The sequence below is a fragment of the Musca domestica genome, unplaced genomic scaffold (genome assembly GCF_030504385.1).
Source record: "Musca domestica strain aabys unplaced genomic scaffold, Musca_domestica.polishedcontigs.V.1.1 8, whole genome shotgun sequence".
NCBI lineage: Eukaryota > Metazoa > Arthropoda > Insecta > Diptera > Muscidae > Musca > Musca domestica.
The window spans coordinates 20926830-20950122 of NW_026712409.1; the positions used below are offsets into that span (position 1 = coordinate 20926830).

General features: G+C 32.7%; 1 protein-coding gene across 2 annotated transcripts; it reads right to left on the reverse strand.

Annotated features, from left to right (window-relative positions):
* Positions 1–1543: 1543 nt before the first annotated feature.
* On the reverse strand, positions 1544–22642 carry LOC101897868 (uncharacterized). 2 transcript variants are annotated; one of them, XM_005187870.4, is made up of 2 exons: positions 21987–22642; positions 1544–2198 (listed from the first exon to the last, which is right to left on the reverse strand). In XM_005187870.4, exons 1-2 carry the CDS (start codon positions 22005–22007, stop codon positions 1836–1838), a joined length of 384 nt encoding a protein of 127 aa, XP_005187927.1. In that variant the 5' UTR covers positions 22008–22642; the 3' UTR covers positions 1544–1835. The 2 variants fall into 2 exon arrangements, with proteins under 2 accessions (XP_005187927.1, XP_019893875.1); XM_020038316.2 differs by lacking the exon at positions 1544–2198 and adding an exon at positions 4290–4716 and having other exon boundaries at positions 21987–22592.
* Between the last annotated feature and the right edge of the window lie 651 nt (positions 22643–23293).

A 23293-nucleotide genomic window follows, 5' to 3' on the forward strand; every position in this document is an offset into this window, starting at 1 on the left:
GAAGACCCTTCAAGGGGTTTACTAGAGACCTCAAATAATGTCTTGTGTACAAAACTAATTTATAGGGTCTTACCTGGACTTTAAGAGGTATTTCCTAGGTTGAAAAAAAAAAAAAAAACAAGTAAAACAACAATGAAGTTGTTCCGAACATTTAATAACCTCCACCATTTGGAATGAATTTGGACATTTTGAAAACAAATCCGTTAAAGAATTCTGTTAAAATCCTAAAAATACCGAAAATCCATGGCATTCTGTAGACAGTAGACAATCTGCCAAAAGGTGTTTCTTCAGATATCTATGAACAAAGAAGACCCTTCAAAAGGTTTTCTAGAGACGTCAAATAATGTCTTGTGGACAAAACCAATTTATAGGGTCTTACCTGGACATTAAGAGGTATTTCCTAGGCTGAAAAAAAAAAACAAGTAAAAACAGCTAAGTTCGGCCGATCCGCACTTTCAATATCCTAAACCATTTGGAACGAATTTGGAAATTTTTTAAAAATTAAATCCGTTAAAAATCCTGCTAAAATCTTAAAAATACCAGATTGGGGTCTATACGAAGACGTGGACCTGAGTGGGCATTTTTTGTCATAGGTCATTTCAATATTCTAACACGAAACTTGAAACAATTCCGGTAAAAAGTGTAGCTCAAATCATCAAAATATCAAAAGGGAGGTACCAGTATATGTGGGCTATAGCCTGGACCTGCATAGGCAATTTTCTGTTAAAGGCTGTAGTACCTATTAGGAACTTTAAATGCGAAATTTGAAACAAATGTAGCTAAAATCATCTAAATACCGAATACAGGGAAGTACTGTTATGTGGGGGCTATACGAAGACCTGGGCTTACAAATATAATTTTCTGTAGTACAGGCTGTAGTATCTATTGGAACTTCAAATACGAAATTTGAAACAACTTCGGTTTTTATTGTACCTCTAATCGGTAAAATACCGAATATAGGGAGGTAGCGATATATGGGGTCTACATAGCCAATTTGCTGGCACAGGCTGTAGTACCCATTACGAAATGTCATTACGAAATTTTAAACAACTCCGGTGAATAATGACGCTAAAATCACCAAAAGCCCGAATATAGGGAGGTACAGTTATATGGGGGTTATACCTAAGCGTGAACTTATATAGCCCATTTTCAATACCAAAAGTATTGAAAACGGATCGATATAGAAATTTGTGTTGATCAAAAATATATGTACTTTGTGGTGTCTAAAATGTATATTTTGAGGTGTAACAAACGGAATGACAAACCTAATATACCAACTATACTTTGGTGGAGGATTCAAAATAACCAACGTCTGTCTGTTGAAATCCCGATACAGTCCACAATTTTTGAAGTAGAGCTTCGAAATTTGGCACAATAGTTTGAATACTATCTAGAATGGATGACATTGAAAATGAGATATATCGGTCCGTTTATACAATCCTCAAAGATTTTTGTCACTTTTTCCCACGGATTTTTTTTTATATGATAAGCCGCCCTTTCTAAACCTCTTCTCGTCCCTTTAAATCAAACACAAATCGCAATATATTTTTGCTTCTTATTTTATTAATTTATTAATAAGACACAACAAACATTTATAAAATATAAATAAAAGGAATATATAAAAAATTAGTAATAACAAGATTATAATAAATTATTAAAAAAACATTAATTTAATACAATGACACACAAACATGTGCATACATACATATATAGGAATAATAAAAAAAAATCTTGTGAAAAAAATTGAGAAAAGTCATTTTGAAGGAACATTTGGCACGCCATTTTCAGTTAAATTCTTAGTAGTCCTGGGGACCCGGAGTTCTTCGCCCAGCTCCTTAAACACGACGTTTACGTTCAGCAGCCAATTTTTGCCGTCTCACCTGCTGTTGGCGATAGACGAAGAGGGGACGAAAGACAATGGCTCTACGGTTGCGTGGTTGGACGACATTTTCCTCTAATTTCGGTTTCTCGACGGTTGCGATGACTTCACGTTTCGAACGATAGTTGCGATACAAATTCGATTTTTCCTTATCGTTTTTATACAAATTGCTGAGAAAATCAATGTAGGGACGAGATTGCAGATTAGCCGGTTGCCGTAGGGGTGAATTGTGACTCAGCACCGAGGGAATGGAATCATCAAGGTTTTGTGCCCACGACAAGGCGATGAAGGCCATTACAGCAGCAACGAGGAGTAAGATCTGGGGGAAGAGGGAGAAATAAAGGAAAATATTGTTATTAGTAAACGAATTTAAATTTGTCATTTGAAGGAGAATTTTCAGATATCAGAACTATGAAGCTGGATTTTTTATTTCTTTAAGAGAGCACGAATTTGGGTTTTTGGATTTTTTTCAAGAGCTGGAATTTGGAAAAAACAAAGGGCTGAGGTCAGGAACTTTATTTTTTTTTTTTTAATTTTCCCTGCTGAAAATGTGGATTTTTGAAAAAAAAAAAAAAATTAAAAAATAGTGCTGATAACGTGAATTAAAAAAAATATGTTTTTGGGCTGAGCAAAAATAATTTATGGTGGATTTTAAAACAAATATTTCAGGAGAGATCAGGCACTTGGATTTTGTAAACAATTTTTTTGTGTTTGTATTTAAAAACAGATATATATGAGAAACTGTCAGGACAGTAAATGTGTTTTTTTTTTTAATTTTCTTAAAACTATCTTTCACCTGGAACGCCAATTTTTTAAAAAGTATTTTTAACGACTGATTTTGTAAACTATCTTTAAATGCTGAGAATGTAGGGCTAAGTGCTAAGGATTGTGAAAATGTTTCAAAGGCAAAAAATGCTGATTTTTGAGAAAAATATTATTTCAAGGCCAAATAACAAGGCCTGGATTCGAAAACAAAATAGTCTTCTTAAAGCGAAAAAAACTTTACGGATGGATTAAAAAATATGTTTTAGGTCTGAGTAAAAAAAATATGGTGGAATATAAAACAAATATTTTTAGGAGAGAATGCGAATTTAAAACAATATTTTTTAAGAACTGAGAACGTGGACATATTCAAAAATATTTTATAAAAATCGACTGAGAGCGCGGACTTTTTAAAATATATCGTTTCCAGGACTATCTATCTATCTATTTATATATATATATATATATATATATATATATATATATATATATATATATATATATATATATATATATATATATATATATATATATATATATATATATATATATATATATATATATAAATATATATATTATCTTCCAGGAGGTAAAGTACTCACACGGAATTCCTCGGTGAATTTTTTGATAATTCCGTTGAAAAATGTGGCTAAAATCATCAAAATATCGAATATCGGGGGGTGCCGTTATATGGGGGCTATACGATATCGTGGACTTATAAAGATAATTATCTTCCAGGGGATAAAGTTTAGCTTCCTATCTTAATTCGTTTTGACGAACAGGGCTAAATCGTCTTAGAATTTTACGCTACTCGGGTTATTAAAGCGGAATTTTTTTTATTGAATTGAGTTTTGAATATTTTCCTTCAAGGATTATCAGGACTTTTTAAACAAATTTTCATGGATTATTTTAAAAATTATTAAAACGTATTCTTTCAAGGATAATCAGGACTACTAACGAAATTTTTGAGCACTTTTCAAAAATTATTTTTTTAAAAACAATCAGGACCTGTAAAATCGCTCTTTTACAGGGTTTTGTCAAGGACTACTAAACCTATTTTTTAAAGATTATTTTTAATCCAACCAAATTCTGGTCAAGTTTCATTAAAACACAAAAGTTTTTATTTAACATTTTTGTTTAATAAATTCTTTAAATTTATTAAAATTTCTAAAAATTTGTTATATATATAAAAAAAAAACAACAATAAAAAATTATCAAAACAATAAATTGGGAAAAAATAAAGCTTAAAACTATAATTTCGTTTTCGATCTTTGTTTGTTAAACATTAAATTAAAAGAAAGAAGTTAAAATAATGGTGCTTTTCATAACGATAATGAAGGTGAAGGTGTGTGCGTTGCGAAATCTTTAAAAATATAGAAATGCTTTTTTTTTGCTTTTTTCATAAAAATTAAAAAAAATAATAATAAATAGTAAATTATGGCCATCATGCAGAGGCTAACATTTTACAAATTTCTTAAAAGACCTTTCTTCGATTTATAACAACTAATTTCGAATTGCCCCCCAGAAAAAAAGACCTAGGGATATTTTTTTGGAGGGTTAAATTTTGGCAAGTAAATTTCGGAATAAATGACCAATTAAATGACTCCACATTGTGGCCAAATCACACACAGTAAGCATTTGCTGTTGCTTGGCGAATTCGTTGTCTTTGTTCTAACGCTGAGAGTGATTTTTGGGATCTAAACACGTCTGCGTGCCTCCTGGACCTCTTGCTTCCGAATCTCTTGTTGTCTGTAGACAAATAATGGACGGAAGACAATTGCTCTACGCTGACGATGTTCATTAGCTGCGCCACTGGCAGCCACCGCCACAGGTTCGATGGCCTCAACGCTACGTCTGTTACGAATGTAGGGTTGGAAGAGACTCGACTTTTCGGTATCATGTCGGTACAGGGTACTGAGGAAATCGAAATAGGGACGAGATTTCAAACTATCTGGATGTCTCAGTGGTGAGTTGTAACTTAGGACAGCTGGAACTTCACTATCCGTGCCAAAGTTCTGGGCCCACGACAAAGACACCAACGCCATCATGACGCATAGGAAACAGAAAGGAGTCGTCTAAAAAGAGAGTTGGGAGAAAAAAGAGAGGAAGGAAAGTTGGAGATTTAGAAATATAAATATTTCGGGGTGGAGTTTTCTTATTGTGGTGGTGATAGACTTAAAGGATTAGTTTTGGGGGTGAGTGAGAGTGGGAAGTATGTAGCTTTTTAACCAAAACCCAAATGTTAAAAATTAGTTAGGCGTTTGGAGGGTATGTTATTTTTTTTAACCCAAAAACCAAATATTAGAAAAAAATATAAATATTTTAAGAGAATTTTCAAAAGAGAAAAGTGGAGTTTTAAGAGAATTCTTTTTTCCGAGAAGGAAATTTTCGTTAGAGAGAGAAAATATTTTTCAAAATCCAATTCCTCAAAAAAAGAAAACCCAAGACCTCACAAAATGCTTAAAAACTGTACATCTTGAGTCCTTGCAAACATATTTTTAGAAATTCCAAGTCTAGAGTCCTGGAAAGTATACTTTAAAAAAAATACACGCCTTGAACCGAAAAAAAAAATGTTTTTTTTCAATCCGAGATTTAAATTCCTCAAAAATTGTTTCAAAAATCCAAGTCTTGCTTCCATGAAAAATATTTTTAAAAACTCCAAATCTGGAGTCCTGGAAAAAATAATTTAAAAAAATACGCGCCTTGAGTCCTCGAAAAAAAATATTTTTATAAATCCGAGATTAAAATTTGAATTAAAAAAATATATTTTTTTGGCGAAGACTCAAGGACTCTGGACTTGGAGTTTCTAAAAACATTTTTGCAAGGACTCAAGATATGTATTTTTTTTTTTAAATATTTTTTTGGACTCTCTAAAGAGCACTTCGTCCTAGGACCACTAGATCCATAACATTGACTTTTTACACCACACCCTACACCATATAGTTGTAAGGGTATTATGTCCTTGTGCATTTGCCTGTAAAATGGAAAAGGAAGCGTGATAGACCCTTTTGACGATTTTTAATTATTACTCTTAAAGTCGATTTATGCATGTCTGTCCGTGCGTCTGCCTATCCGTCCGTCTGTCCATATATTCTTGTGTGCAAAATGAGATGAAATTTTCTAAACAATATTTATTTGACCCAAGGACAAACCCTATTGAAATTGGTGAGAATCGGTTCAAATTTGGATATAGCTCCCATATATATCTCCAACCGATTTCGGCTTAATTGTGCACTAAATGGCCAATATCACTCCAAATGAAATGAATTTTAGCACATCCGACCGAATTCAGTGAAGAAGAAATTACATCAAATTTGGTTGGAAAATCGGTTCAGATATAGCTATAGCACCCATATATATGTTTCATCCGATTTGATGTTTTAGTCCCTCACATTCGTAATATGCACTCCACAAGAATGATATTTGGTACCAGATATTTTATAGTGCTCGGAAATGCATTTGCCAAATTTAGTCAAAATCGGTTCAAATTTGGATATATATCTGCAACCATATATATCTGCAACTTATTCCGGATTAATTATACACCAAATGGCCAATATAAGTCTAAATGACCTGAAATTTGATACATCCGACCAAATTCAGTCTAGAAGCAAGTACATCAAATTTGTTGAAAATCGGTTCAGATATAGCTCTAGCTTCCATATATATATTTCATCCGATTTTGTCTGTAAGTCTCTCAAATTCCTAATATCAATTTGACAACAATGATATTTGGTACTAGATATCTTATAGAGCTCGGAAATACCTTTGCCAAATTTTAACGAGATTGGCTACATTTTGGATATAACTCTCATATATATCCTTAATCCGGTTTATTGTCAGATTCAGAATTGGATATGCCCCTCATATATATACCTCCTCTGAAACCAAACTTTAACTGATATAAGCCAAATTTTGATAGGTGGTATGATCAACTTCTAATAAATTCTATTGTTATGGGAGCTCTACTAAATACGCATGGTGGTGTAGGGTATCATATAGTCGGCCCCGCCCGAGTTTTGACTTTTCCTTACTGTTTTAGACCCTTGAAATTATTTTTTTTAGGATTTTTTTCTATGGGCCAAGAGCGGTATTTTTTAATATATTTTTAAGGTATCTGTAATTTTTTCTGGGACCAAAGGACACAAACCTGTTTGTTTTAAAGCAATAAAAAAAGTGATTTTTTAGAAAAATTTTATTTTCAAAGTCAAGATTTACAAACACACCTTTCATTCGAATATGGTATGAAAATTGTGTGTACGTGTGCATATTACAACTTCACAGACTACATTTCATAACCCCAAGAAAAAAAAACACTTCTCGAAAATTAAATACTGAATATTGATATTCCGTGGTTTTAAATTTGCTGTTGGAAAAAACAACTTTTGGTCTGGAGTTGTTGATTTTTGAAATTAATATTTTGGATCTGACGCAAATACTTTGCCTGCTTGCTTGCTTTGCAGTCTTTTAGCCATGGGCCGGATTTTTGGTAAAACCAAGCAACCAACACCTCTTTTTCAACTTATTTTTTTTTTTTTGGTTTTTGTTATTGGCGAATTTATCATCTTCGGTAAACAAGATTTTGAGTGTACGTCGCCAAGTTTGAGTGAGCGTTTATGCCATGCTTAAGGGTCTTAAATGACAAAATTTATTTGTTTTTTTCTTAATTTATTCTTTATTTGTGAATAATTTATGTATTGTGTCTTCTCTTTTTCTTCTGCTGAATTTTGTGGTTTTTAATTTGAAACCGCCAACGCCTTGCATATCTGGGTCTGCTCACATTATGGGAGCAACTGAAAAATGTAATTTATGGCTTGTTTTATGCTCTGAAGATGGCTATCGGATTTTTATGGACAACTTGCAACTTTGTTTTCAAAAAAAAAAAAAAAAAAAAAATTAAAAACATCCAAATTGTAAATCCAAAAAACTATGTATATTAATTTATACCCTACAACACTATGTGTTGGGGGTATTATAAGTTTGATTGGCCCAAAAATTATGTAACACCTCGAAATATTGGTTTCCCACATAGGAAAGTATATATGGATCTTCCTAGCTCGCCGAGCTGAGTCGATCTAGCTATGTATGTCCGTCCGTCCGTCTGTCCGTCTGTCCGTCTGTCCGTCTGTCCATGTTAATTTGTAATCACTCTACAGGTCGCAATTATGACCCGATCTTCACGAAATTTAGAATGGAGGTGGGTCTTGGGTCAGAATAGAACCCTATTTCTTTTGGAGATGATCGCCAAATTTTTAGGGGTTGAAATGGACCAAATACTGAAAAAATGTCGGATTTTGCAGTAGCTATATAGGTCGCAATTATAGACCAATCGACGCGGAATTTCGCATGTAGCTAGAGTTTAGGGCGGGGAAGAAGCCTACCAATTTGGGTGGTCATCGGATAACATTTAGCGGGTAAAATAGACCATATCTTTTGTGTTGAAAAAAATTCAAAATTTTTCATTAAACCACGAATATTTTAAATCCCGGCGAAATCTCAAAGCCATGACAAGGTTACTTCTGATCTTTACACTGATGTTAACATCCAACAAAACGGATATATAGCAAAATATGTGCGATATATATGTTTAAAAATCTTTTATATGTCGAGAACGGCCGAACTGATTTCGACAGTTCTCATTAATTCAGAATGGCCTCTTGGCAGGAAAGAAAAAACGTCTAAAAAAATCGCATAAAAATATCTCTCTAAAGATGAAAATATTGATTTTGTAAAATTTTCTCATATTTTTTCAATTTTGTTATATTTTTGGCATATTTTCATTTTGAATTAAATATTTGGTAATATTTCTACAGCTAACAAAACTAAGTAGTTAGGATATCAGGATATCATATGCAGATCGCATTTATGGCCCGATCCTTACGAAATTTTGCATGGAGATAAGATGAGGGTCAGAATAGAAGCCTACTCTTTTTGGAGATTATCGCCATATATTTAGGGGTTGAAATGGACCAAAAAACTGCAAAATTGTCGCCCGATCCTCCCGCTCATTTGAATGGGGGTTACCGGACATTACAAAAGCCAAGCAGTTTTGGATGGCCATCCAAAAATATTCAATGTGTGAAATAGTTTGCCAAATTTTGACTTTTTGGAGAATTCACCAATACAGGAAAGACGCACTTCTGACTATTTCGTTAACGCTGATTTCGTTGAAGAATATAGTCAAATGTCTGTTTCTCATTTTTTTTTGGGAAATATTGGTTCCAGATCTAGGAAGACCATTTACGTGCAACATCTACCAATAAATTGGAAGTGAGCAAATTAGTTTAAGTTGCTATTATTCGAAAATTAGAGAACGGAACCTGATGGTTTTCTTTTATTATTTGTCACAAAATCTTGTGGAATTCTGTCGAGTACTTCGCCTATATCAACTGTATGGTTTATTATAGTGTTGTAGGGTATTCAACGGTCGGCCCCGCTCGACTGTAGCCTTTGCTTACTTGTTTTTTTTTGCAGTTGGGTCAAGGATTGCCAATTTGAGCATGCATGCATTAATTTGCATGTGAATTAGGCCTATAATGTTTATAGTTTTAGTGACTATTTTAATTATTTTTATTTTAAATGCAAATAATTTTTGTGCGGCAAGGTCACAGGGAAAATTTGCATAAATAGATGTTATTATTATTGTTCTTTGCAAATGATTTGCCCATAAATGTATTCAAAACTGGATTTGAATTTAAAAAATTGATACATTTTAAAACCACACTATTTATTAATACACACATTGACATTGAAATGAGGTTATTTACCAATTTTGAGATTTAAATGTTTTAACCACATGCTCGCCTTGCATGCAGAAGGTCAAGATTTCAAGCTTAGATAAGTCAAATTAGATTTGGTATCAAATAAGAACTTAAAATCCTGGGTCTTTATTTAATATTTGTAACACTAAAACCGAAATATTTATATTTTCAGTTCTATGTTTGAATTAACGTCATCTATACTTCAATTCAGCATCGAAATATACATTGTAGACTCCACAAAGATTTTGTTGTTCTTGAGAATTGCCAAATTCGGAAATTTTCAAAAAAGAAATAAAATCCGTTAAAAATTCTTTTAAAATCTTTAAAATACTATATTGGGGTCTAATCAAAGACGTGGACCTGCATAGGCAATTTTTGTCATAGGCCATTAGAATATTCAAATACATAATTTGAAACAATTCCGGTAAATACTGTCGCTAAAATCATCAAAATATCGAATATCTGGGGTAAAGCGCTCAGAAGGAACTCCTTGTGTGGATTTTCAGACAATTACAATAACAAAATTGGCTACAATCATCAAAATACCGAATATGGAGAGGTACTGTTATATGGGGGATATGTGATATCGTGGGCCTATATAGACAAATCTTTTCCAGGAGGTAAAGTACTCCTAAATAATTCTTTGTGTAGAAGTTCTGAAAAATGTGCTAAAATCATCAAATATCGAATATCGGGGAGAATGGGGGCTATGCGATATCGTAGACCGATATAGCCCATCTTCGAAATTGACCTGCCTGCAGACAAAAGAGTGATCTGTGCTAAAAAGTAGCTTCCTATCTTTATTCGTTTTGACTCTAGCCCGATTACAACAGACGGATGGACGGACAGGGCTAATTTAGAATTTAGGCTCTTAGAATTTTAGGCTGATCAAGAATATTTATATATATATTTTGTTATGCCTAAAATTATTATTTAGAATGCAGGTCGCATTTATTATCCGATCGAAACGAACCCTATTGAAATTGGTGAGAATTGGTTTAAATTTAGATATAGCTCCCATATATATCTTCAACCGATTTCGGGTTAATTGTGCACTAAATGGCCAATATTAGTCTAAATGACCTGAATTTTGTCACATCCGACCGAATTCAGTCTAGAAGCAAGTGCTTCAAATTTGGTGAAAATCGGTTCAGATATATATATATATATATATATGTATATACATTAGATACATCCCAGAAATACCTCTGCAAAATTGTATCAATATCAGTTCAGATTTGGGTATAGGTCCCATATATATATCTTTAACCGATTTCAGGTTTATAATGCACTTAATGGCCAATATCAATCCAAATTACCTGAATTTTGACACATCCGACCAAATTCAGTCTAGAGCTAGTACATACAATTGTTTCATCCGAATTGCTCTAAAGCCAAATTTTGATAGGTGCTATGATCTACTTCAAATAAATTATTTTGTTACTGGAGCTCTACTAAATATGTGTAGTAGTGTAGGGTATCCCATAATCGGCCCCGCCAGACTTATGACTTTTCCTTACTGGTTTTCCGATATCATAGAGGGAAAATCGGTTATTGTAGTAAAAACTTGTCCATTCTTACAGTTCAGACTAAATTAATTATTAACTGCCAAAAATTATCTCTGCTTTTGATGCTCTAATTTTTGGAACTGGAGAATTTTGAATAATTGAGGGAAATTCCAAAATTCTTCAGAAAAATTGTATATAGATAGTAGTCAGTCCTGAAACCAATCTCTATTGCTTCTTCTCTTTACTTATTCTTTTTGTAGCAATACAAGTTTTTAGACACCAAAAAAAAAAAAAAAAATTACAGTAATTTCAAACAAATGAAATTCTTTAAAAATCACATAACTGTCTAAACATTGTCAAAAAACAAGTTTAATTAAAAAAAATTAAAAAAAAAATAATACAACAAAACAAAAATTCCAAAACAAAACCAGAAAATCCGACATAATGACTATTAATGTTCTGCAATTAATAATCCGCATATATAACAACCCAACATCGATCGCTACATAAATCTCAAAGCACGCTTAGATTGTAAGCGGCACGTTGTCAAGATTATGTTCTATTCCGATAGGTTTACACTTGAAAAGAAAAAACAACAGTGCCGCCATCGCCGGTGATTATGGCCTGTGAGGATGCACCCAAGCCACGATCGTTGTCATGATCGTCATCATCATCATCATCATCACGCTCAAGAATTATGAATAATGCAAATTATTTGAATAATTATCGGACTCAAGAGCAATGGTGTAATTAAAATTTAAACAAAAAAACCGCCACTACCACTCTGTCTAAACACTCATAATTCTTGCTTTGTTTTGTTTATTGGCTTTTGTTTTCTTGCTAATCTCCAGTAGTCGGTGTTGTCGCTCGTCATGTTCAGATGTCAAACAAAGATTAGGGCGTGAATCATAACGACTTTGGCATAGCTTTGGGAGGTTGTTTGATTATTTGAATAACCCAGGCAGCATCATCAGCAGCATTCCACTTGACCGACCACAAAACTTCCTGGTAGGGGAGATTTTTTTTTTTTTTTGATTTTATGAAAAAATCATGTTTTTTTTCAAACAAAAAAATGTTTTTTTTTTTTGCTAAATTGAAAATCAAATAAATTGCATAAAAAATATAACACCGGTTTTATTAATGGCCTCTTTAGTTTTATTTGACAAATCATTTTATGTCTCTGGTTTTATTTATTTAAGGAATTCTTTTTAATTTTTTTTTGTATTTTGGAGAGCAATTAATTTGCATTAGAATACCACAAGTAGATGGCGCCGTATGCCATTGTCTGCCAAAAAAAGATGATGGTTGTGACGCAAATCGAGGCATTTAAAGAATTTTGAAATATTGCAAGGTTGTTTAGGGACAGATAAGATTGATGTTTTACTTAGGGGCTTGTCAATAATTTTTGGATTGAAAATATTTTTTTTTATTTCTATTGCTTTGCATAAGAACATCACTAGTAGATGGCGCAATTTTTTGTGGGGACAGAAAAGCTTGATATTTAGATTTGAAGCGTGTTAATTTTTTTTGAGAATATGGTCAGTTAACAGTTTTTAAAAAGGGAGAATATTCGTGGGACTTCTAGACATAGAGGACGGTTTTTTTTGTTTTTTTTTTTTCATTTTAATGCAATTATTTGCATGTATTGTTATTCTTATGTAGATGTCGCCATGATTGCGATGTTTGTGACGCAAATCGAAAATTGCCAATAATTCTTGAGATTAAAGTTATTTAAAAATTGTTTTAAAGGTAGAACTTCCAAAGGACTTCCAGATATAGAGGACGTTTTTTTTCATTTCTGAGAGAAATTATTTGCATGTATTTTTATTCTTATGTAGATGGCGCCATTTGCTATTGTCTTCCAAAACAAATGTTTGTGACACAAATCGAAAATTGCCAATAATTCTTGAGATTAGAGTTATTTAAAAGGTAGAACTTCCGAAGGACTTCCACACACAGAGAGTAGCATTTTTGCGTAAAAATTTGCGTAAAAATATCACATATAGATGGCGCCATTTGCAATTATCTGCCAAAAAAATGTTTTGGTGACGCAAGCAATGAATGCAAAGAAAATCGCAAGCAATGAATACAAGGTGGGGATAGAGCAAAGAAGGTTACTTTTTATATTTCAGGACTTCATGCTTTCTATGGACAGAAGATCTCCCACAGATCATCTAGGGATAGTTCTATTGCTCATCTATGGAACATAACATCTCCTATAGTTCTTGTAGGGATGAAAGTCTCCTATAGTTTTTGTGGGAATAGTAGACCTCCGAGAGGTCTTCTAGGGATAGGAGATCTCCGGCTGGTCTTCTAGGGATGCCAGCACTTCTACTGGTCTTTTTGGGACAAAATATCACCTACAGGGTTTCTATGGCTAGAAGACCTCCTGCATGTCTTCTATCTAACCTCTTTTGACATTGCTCATCTATGGAACAGAACACCTCCCTATAGTTCTTGTAGGGATGGAAGACCTCCTACAGTTTTGTGGGAATAGAAGACCTCCGAGAGGTCTTCAAGAAATAGAAGATCTCCAGTCGGTCTTCTACGGAAAGCAGGTATATTTGAAACAAATGACCTCCTACAGCACTTCGAAAAACTGAAGACCTCATACAGGTCTTTTTGGGACAAAATACCTCCTACAGTTCTTCTATGTTCAGAAGACCTTCTTCTATGACCAAAAACACCCTACATCTCTTCTATGGACAGAAGACCTCCTACGGCTCATCTATGGTCAAAAAACCTCTTACAGGTCTTCTATGGACAGATGAGCTGCTACAAGTCTTCTATGGACAGGAGACCTCCTACACGTCTTCTAGGGACATAAGACCGTTAACAGCACTTCTTCAAGTGATAGGTCTTCTATGGACAGAAAACCTCCTGCAGGGCAAAAGACCTAAAACAGGTCTTCTATGGACAGAAGATCTTCGACAGGTCTTCTAGGGCTAGAAGACATTCTACCGGTTTTCTATGGCCGAAAGACCTCATACAGCATTTCTATGGACAGAAATCCTTCTGCAGACAGGTCCTCTAGACCTAGAGATGACTTTTAAGGACGGAAGACCTCCTACTGTACTTCTTGAAACAGAAGACCTTATACAGGTTTTATATGGACCTTCCAAGGACAGAACAACTCTTAGAGGCCTTCTACGGACAACTCCTAGAGACCTTCTAGAGGTCTTCTAAGGACAGAAGACCTCTTAGAGGACTTCTAAGGACAGGAAATCTCCAAGAGGTCTTCTATGGATACTACAGGTCTGTAGAGGTTTTCTAAGGACAGAAGACTTCCTAGAGGCCTTCTTAGGACAGAAAAAGGTTTCTAGGGACATATGACCTTCTACAATTCCACTAGGGACAGAAGACTTCGTACCGGTTTTCTAGGGATATAAGACCTCCTACAGGTCTGCTATGACCAGAAGACTTTTTACAGCTCTCCTATGGTCAGAAGACCTCCTATATGTCTTCTATAGATATAATCTATTTATAGGCCCTCCATAAATGGAAGACCTTCTAAGGGTCTATCGTAGATGGAAGTCTTTCCATGGGAATCTCATATATAAAAGACTTTATACAATGCTTTTCGAAACAAAGCAACCGGTATATATACCTATATATACCTGACCTGCTATGTGACAAAAAGTCCACCCCAAAATGTGTCTTAAATATATGCGTCTGCGATAGGATTAGTTTTTTAGGAAATGCTATTTTATACACAAATTTGAAATGGATTAGCATTAAAGCATGTTAGCAAATAATTATGACACCCCCAACAACTTGATTAATATTTATAAATTTGTCATTAGACATAGCGATAAATATTTGTTTTAAAAGTTCATTGGCTTGCCGACGTCATAAAAATCGATTCTCATCTTTGTCGCGCTATTTGCAAATCACTTCAGAGACTACTTATGATTTCGTTTGATGGCAATTCGATGACTTCCTTATGAGCTTCAAAAAAAGATTTCCCTCTATTTCCCCATTCGGAACGGGTATTCCAACAGAATTGAATATTGAAATAAAAATCTAGTTTGTTTTTTTTGGTGGACTTTTTTTTGGAGTGGTAGTGGTGGCACATGTTCACAAATGTCTACGGCTATCCAACTTTAGCAACTCATGCTAATAAGTTATCCAATATCGTGGTTGACCTTGTAAAAAAACAACAACAACAGAACAACTCGCTCCCATGGAAGTGGAAGTTAAAAGATTTGCAAATGTGAAAGATTCGCCCTAAACCTAAACTGACGTCAAAAGCGTTTTTTTCTGTTTTTGGATTCTGAGATTCCTGTTTCACGCTACCTGTCCCTATTATTAAGTGTGATATTTATCAAATTATTAGCTTTGTAGCGGATCCCGAGCAATAAAAACTTAAAACGTGCTTTGATTTTATTCGACCTCAATGGGTTCTTATAAATAATTAATATCGATTTTTGTTTGTTTTTTTTTTTTTAGAGATGATATTTGCATTTAATTAGACTATCGTAAATTAATATCTTCTGTATCAGTCGGTGCGATGGGTGTTTAGTGATGTTCACACAGACAGACACACTCATACACACGATCTCACAGAAATATTGAATAATTTTGGACAAAGGAAGTTAGGCTCGGTTAAGTCGAAACTTTAATACACTCTACCAACGAATAAATTTCAATTCTAATTTTGATTTTCGTTCAACTACAACCAGGGTTATAATTGTGTTTTTAAAATAATTTTTGAGTGTCTTTCAGCACCACAAACATGGGGTTTCTAAGCATATTTAAGATTTGAAGCTCAAAAACTAGTCCTAAGCCTTTAATCTGTGGTTCAAAAATCGTATTTTTTTTCTACAATCGTAATTTTTTTAGGAATATTTTTAAGAACCGAAAATATTTTAACGATTTTTTTAAGGACTTTCACAACCATAATTAATTATTTTTTACATTAGTCTTTCCGAGATCTCCAATCTATGATTATTGATTTTTAAAGCATACTCTTAGAGGCTATCAGAACTAAGTGGATATATTTAGAATGATCTATCACAGCAATACTAAAGGATTTTCAAATAGATTTTTTGAAAACCCATGAAAACAATAACAGTGGACTTAAAAAATTTGCAAGGTCCCAAATTTTTAAAAATATTTATTTAAAATCTTTCAGACCTAAAAATTGGATTTAAAAAAAAAAAGATTATTTGATGATCTTTTAGACTCCAAAAAAATTTTTAAATATATAAATATTTTTTAAAATTTTTTTTTTTTCAAAAACAGTCACAGCAAAAATTCTTGAATATTAAATTTTCATTTTGGGATTTTTTGATTCAAATGTTTATTTTTGAAAATATTTATTCCAGGTGCTTCAGATATCACAAAATTTGTAACTCTTTAAAATACACATATATTTTTAAAGGTCTTTACGAAAGGCATAGAATTTATCAAAAGGGGATTCCTAAATATACCTTTCAGTTCTCAGTCATGTCTTTTAACCTCAGAAGTGCATTTAAAAAATACATATTTTTTTTAAGTCTTATAGTAGATTTCTTAAAAGTAGGGTTTTTATGACTTTTGAGACTTTAGTCTTCATGCGTAGATTTTTAAAATATATTTTTTAATGTTTTCTCACCTTATAATCGATTTTTTGTAATAGTCTATCAAACCACAAATAAGAATTTTAATAAAAAAATAAATTTTGAAAATAATTCAAACCCAAAATTTGGATTTGAAAAAATAGACTCTTTTTGAGCGACAAGGGATAATTAAAAAAATATATATTTTAAAGGCCTTTTTAAAAATTATTTACTAGGAATATTTTTTCAAGAGCCAGCGGGACAATAGGCTTGTACTTTCAAAAATATTTAGTCAGATCGAAGAATTATATTTTTTTAGCTACTCTCAGATCTGTTAATACCGATTATTTAAGAATATTTGTTCAGAGACTTTAGATAACTAAAATTGATTTTTTTAAAGAATAACAAACGTTGATTTGAAAAAATAAATAAAGCAGATTTTTACGTTTTTTTAAATCTATCAACATATAATTTAAATTTATAACTCTGATCATCGTGTAATTTTAAAAAAGTACTTTTTAAGGCCAAATCAACGTGGATTTTGTAAGAAATGTTAAAAAGTGCTTATGAGGTACCACTGTAGGTTATTATTAAAAAAAAAATTTTGGTCTACGAACGTAGATTTTTGAAGAATTTTTTTTTCAAAGTCAAAAAGGATTTAAAAAAATGTTCCAATTAATCTTTCAAGGTATAATCAATGTGGATTCAAAAAAAAAAAAAATGTTCCAATTATGTTTCAATTATTATTTTTCAAAGTCTAATAAACGAGGATTAAAAAAATTGCCAATTATTTTATCAAAGTCTAATCGACGTGGACTTATTTTTTTTTTTCAAATTTTAAAATTTTTTTTCAGAGACTTTTTGAATTGCTTATTTGGATTTTGTAGAATGTTTTTTTTTAGATGTTCAAAAATGTTTTTAAATGGCCTTTGAACTGCCTAAAAAATCGTGCGATGTTTTTTTTATTATTTTATTTATCATTTTTTTGTGCATTTGTTTTTAACGAGATATATTCATGATTATCCTTTTGATGATCTGCACAGAATCACATTTTGAGTCGATTCATGCATGGATGTGCGTCTGTCCATGTATTTTTTACACAAACTTCAGGTCACATTTATCATTTCCATAAATCATTTGTTTGGCCCAAGAACGAACGCTATTGGTACATTTGGCGAGAATCGGTTCAAATTTAGGTATAGCTCCCAAGAATATATTTTTCCAATGTCAATTTTATTGGTCGCCACATGTGTGTAATATTCTTCTAAAGAGGATTTATTTCGGTACATCCGAAGAAAATCAGCTTAGAAGGAAGTTCTTCAAATTTGGTACAAATCGGTGAAGATATATGTTTCATACCATTTCTTTTTTAAGTCCCTCACATTTGTAATATGCACTGCGCAACAAGGATATTCGGAACATTGTATCAAATACATCTCAGAAATAACTTTATGTTATGGAGATTTAGCTTTATATATAGCTCCCATTTATATTTCCGTCCGATTTAAATTTTATTGACCAAGAAATCCGTAATCAATGATCTTTGAGAATTTTTTTTTAAGAATTATGAAAATCCTTAATGTGGGATTTTTTTAGGACTATACTTTTTAGGACGGTACTATTTTGGTGTTTATACCCTCGGCCATACATTGTATGGAGGGTATTATGAGTTCGTCATTCCGTTTGTAACTCATCGAAATAATAATTTTAGTCCTAAAAGATGTATATATTTTTGATCAGGGTAAAAGTCTAAGACAATTTAGCCCTTCCCATCCGTTCGTCTATTGTAATCACGCTAGAGTCAAAACAAATAAAGATAGGAAGCTAACATTTTGTACCTATCTGTCTTTTGTCCTGCAGGCTATATCGATATTTTTTGATGATTTTAATCACATTTTTCAATGAAATTGTCTGAAATTCTACACAAGGAGTTCTGAAAGAGAATTGTCCATATAGGTCTACGATATCGTATAGCCCCCATATAAGTGTACCTCCCGATATTCGGTATTTTGATGATTTTAGACACATTTTTTCACACAAGGAGTTTCCTCTGATTACTTTACCCACTGGAAGAGAATCGTCTATATCCCGAGATATTCGGTATTTCCACGTAAAATTTTGTATTTGAAGTTCGTAATGGGTAGTACAACCTATGACGGAAAATTTTTCATACAATGGTATCTCCCTTTCTTCGGTATTTTGATGATGTTAGCGACATTATTCACCGGAACTGTTTCGAATTTCGTATTTGAAGTTCGGAATCGTTACGATGACATAAAATTACTTATCCAGCACCACGTCTTCGTATAGTCCCCACATAAAGGTTTTCATTTGAGCGGTATTTTTCGACGGATTTTTTTTTTTTTGAATTTTTTCAAGTTAATTTCAAATGGTGGAGGGTATAAAAAGATCTGCCGGACTTTATTACTTGTTAAGGTATATAATTTTAAAGATAAGTTTTTTCTATGATCGTCAGGACTTTTGTTCAGGACTATAAAAGGCATTAACGTGGAGGTTTTTGGTCCAAAAATTATCAATGCTAACATATTATTTTTCAACATTTTTTTCCGAGTTTTTAAGAATTTGTTATGATGTAATATTGAAATTTTTAATTTTTTTTTCAGATATCATTGAGGACATAATATTATTTTAAATACATTTCTATTTACAGCAGTTTTTTTTCCAAGAATAATAAGGATTTTTAAAATTTTAAAATTTAAATTTTAAAGAACAATCCAAGCTGTATAAAAGTTAGGAACATGGAATTTTTAAGATCTGTAAATATTAGGACTATTTTTTTTTTATTTTCTTTTTTTCATCTATGAATTAAAACCATCAGGTACATAATTCGAAAATTTTTAAAAAGAATAAGGGCTGTAATGTATTTTTTTTTAATTTTCTAAGGACGATTAGAGCTAACAATTTTCAACTACCTCCAAATTATAGTATATTTTGTGTTGGATAAATAGTAGGTTTCCCTCAGAACTGCCAGAGCTACAAGCGTGGAATATTTCAAAATATTTTGCTGAGGAGAATCAGGTCTATTCATTTGAAGTGTTGTCCATATATTTTCCCAAATAAACTACATTACCTATCCAAAAGGATCCCTAAGAAAACCCTCTCCAATTTTTCCAATAAAAGGGTACATGTCCTGTGACAACTCATTGTCTATTGTCCTTCAATAAAGAGATGGGGCTTTTTACAAAGCCTCTAAGAACAGTCGACTCCTGGAAGGTATTTTCAACTGTTTGTGACTTTTGGTGGTTATTGAGAACTATTGTCATATTTTTACAATTTTTACTGTGAAATTCCATATAACGGCACAAAAGGGCTCAAATTTCTGATCAGAATTCAAAATCATGGACAAAATAATTTCCACTATTCGATGGCCAAAGGATAATTTACACTGGTGGCCAAAACTAAAGCAACTGAAATTACAAGGAGAATGAATGCCCTGTAACTTTTTCAAAAATTAAGAAAATGAGAAAGTTTTTCTTGTTTTAAATTAGGTACTTTATTCACTTTTTAAAAACCTAAAACATAAAACCAAAATTCATTTCTATATAAAAAATAATGTTTGGTAAAGTCAATTAACCCGATTTTGGCTTGGACAAAACAAAAGCAACTCTGTTGTACATTCATATAACCGCTGCAATTTCAGTGGTTTTTACTGTGATATTTATCGCTTTTTGCTTCCTTCGACAATTTCGCTTGTCATAAATCCTTTTTGAGAAGTTTTTTACAACAGTATGTGTTTTTCTTTTCGTTTTTTAAGTACTGCCAAAAAAAATTTAAAAATGGCTAGAAGCAAATACTGTACCTGAATAAAACAGCAAATTATCAGTGATTATCAAAACAACATATCACAGAAAATGATTTCCGAGAAATATTTCATAAATATTTATGTGATTTCATAATTATGTCTGTGCACTAAGTCGGTTTTTTGAAACTGGATCAGTAGTAACAGTCCATAACGGATGAAGGCCGTGAAGAACTTCAGCCCATACTGATCCACAAATTGTGAGAGAAATAAAAAACAACTATTTAAGAGTTCAACAGGATTGGTGAGAGAGCAATCATTGGATATAAGCTCGAGATCAGTGCGTAGACGAGTAGTGGCAGCTGGTCTGCGTGCCCGTAAGACATCAAAAAACCATTTATATCTGAAAAAATCAAAAAGGCTTTCGGAAACCATAATATTAAGTGGAATCAAGCTCAATGGAAAAAACATTATTTCTGGGATGAGTCTACGTTTAATATTAAAGGCTCAGACGTGAAAAATTTTACGGTGAGAAGACCAAAAAATGAAGGACTCAAGCCGCAGTGTTGCAAAGGTATAGTGAAGCATGGGGGAGGGTCAAAAATGGCGTGGCGCTATTTTTCTTTCTATGGACTTGGGTCTATCCATAAAATAAAGGAAGTTGTGGATCCGTTTGTTTACAAAGATGTGTTGGACATCACGTTGTTCCCTTACGCTGAGTAAAATATTGGGCTGATTTGTGTGTTTCAGCATGACAATGATCCCAAACTTGTATCAAAACTTGTCAAATATTGGTTGCGGGAGTCAAAAATTCATGTTTTGTTATGGCCGGCACAATCACCGGACCTAAACTCCTTAGAAAGCCTTTGGAGTATCGTAGATAGGAAGATCAAGAGAGATTCGGAAATAAATAAGCACAACATTTTCTAAAGAATTCGGGGTGCCTGGGAAAGCACACCCAAGGATCAAATTGAGCGTGTTATAGATTCAATGCCTCGTAGGTGTGCAGCTGCTATCAAAAATAATGGTTATGCTATCGACTACTAGCCAAAATTTAATTATTTTAAAATAAAAAATCAAAAGTTGCTTTAGTTTTGACCAAGCAAAAATTGGGTCATTTTAGTTTTCCACATATTATTTTTCGTTCAAACTTATTTTTGTATTTTTATTTTTAGTTTCTTGAAAGTGAATTAAACCCCTCATTTAAAACTGGAAAAATAATTACGATTTGTTTATTTTTGTAAAAGTTACAGGACATTTATTGTCTTTGTGATTTAAGTTGCTTTAGTTTTGGCCACCAGTGTATATACATATGTATGTAGGTATATTTTTTTCATTCCCAGGCATGCTCTATTTGCATTCATGAAAAGAACTTGTAAGGTTTCCCATGGCCGATCCTGTCAAATTTTTCCAAATATTCTTGACCAATGTTAATAACTTAATAATTTGCAATATTTTTTTCCTCTTATTATTCCCTGGCATATTAGCACTGTATTATGTTTTGTTTTTTTTTCTCAAGCACGATTGAACGAATTCGAACAAGTCACATTGCATTGATTATAGGCTGTCAATCAAGTGGCCGAGCGGCAGACAGTCATGGCTGGCAAAATGATGTCTCGCATAAATTTGTGCTAAATTATTATTCATTTTTTTTGTTTTTTTTTTTTTTTTTTTTTTTGGTTTGTAAATTCTTCACAACTTCTTCATTATCGATAAATTAAAAAAAAGCAACAAAAACATCATGGGCAGCAGCAATAGCTAACAACAACAACTCACCTTTCCATTTACAGCAAACATTTTTTTGTTGTTAATTTGGTTGGTGTGGCGGTCGAACGTTTGTTTTTCGATTTTCAAAATGGATGGATGGTATTGGCTTAGGTTATTCTTTTTTTGTCAAATTTTTTTGTTTTTTTGCTGGACAAAATTTCAAGTCTACGCAAAATGTCAAACAATTGCACAAAATATTAACACTTCTAGCCTTGGACGTTGAATTTTTTTCGGTTTTGCAGTTTTTTTTTTCTTTCGTTTTCAAGATGCTTTGTTTTTCAGCTGTTCAGCGATGAGTTGGGCACTTGAATTTTATTGAAATTGTGTTTTTTTTGGGTTTGAATTTTCTTGTAAATATTTTTTTTTTCACAATAATCCTTCGGTGTGTTCTTAATTATCCGTTTCGCTTGAACAAATGATTAAATTGTTTTTTTTTTTCAATTTGTTTGTGTTGGTTTTTTTTTGTAAGCCAGACTTGTTATCCGCAAATGTTTACACTTCGAATTCTGATCCGTTACTGTCAATAATTTCGGTTGACAAAATCACTTTTATATAAAAATGCGAAACAAACCGCACAGAATCGGCAAAGCAATAAAAAAACAAGCGTTCACATTTCGCTCGTTGTTGTTGCCGATCGCTGTTTTGTTTAACTTTGAGATTGACTTCGTGGTTGATAGACCGCATCTTCTTTACGACGAAGATGCTGCTGCTGCTTATTTGGTCTGGCGTTTTGATTGTGGCTTTTATTATTTATTTTGCCAATCTGCTCCCAAAAAGGTTGCTGCTGGTGTTTATCTGTTTTTTCAAGTGGTCCCGGTTTGTGGCCATTTGAAGGCATTTTTTCAAGGGTTTTGTTTACATTCAAGTACTTGGAAGTGCTGAGTGGCAAAAAATCGGAAACAACCTGGAAAAAACAAAACAAACAGGTTAGTAGTTAACTGTGAACATGGAAGACCCCTAGAAGAGATATTATGTCCCAAGAGGACATTAAAGGGACTTTGGTAAATTAAAGGCCTTTGAAAGCTTTTTTATCTATAAAAAGCTTTTGAGATACTTTGGCTCATTTCAATTTTTTTTACTCTGTAGAAGATCATGGAATATTTTGGTTTACTTTAAAGTGGTTTACTGTAGAAGATTATGGGGCTTTAAAAGCTAAACAGGGGCTTTCAAAGCTAAACAACAGTTTTAAAATCTAAACTGGAGCTTTAAAAGCCATTGGAGCTATGCAAGAGTCTTGAAGTTATTTCTTCTGTGGAATTATTTTAAAATTTAAAGTTTTTTCTACAATTAAGAGTTTTTAAAAGCTTCAGAGAAGT

What these genes read in the sequence shown, in the direction of transcription:
- LOC101897868 (XM_020038316.2), bottom strand. Translation starts at nt 22,007, where the DNA reads ATGTTTGCTGTAAATGGAAAG. An exon ending in TGTTTGCTGTAAATGGAAAG is followed by an intron (nt 4,717 to 21,986) that starts GTGAGTTGTTGT and finishes CTCTCTTTTTAG; the next exon opens with ACGACTCCTTTCTGTTTCCT.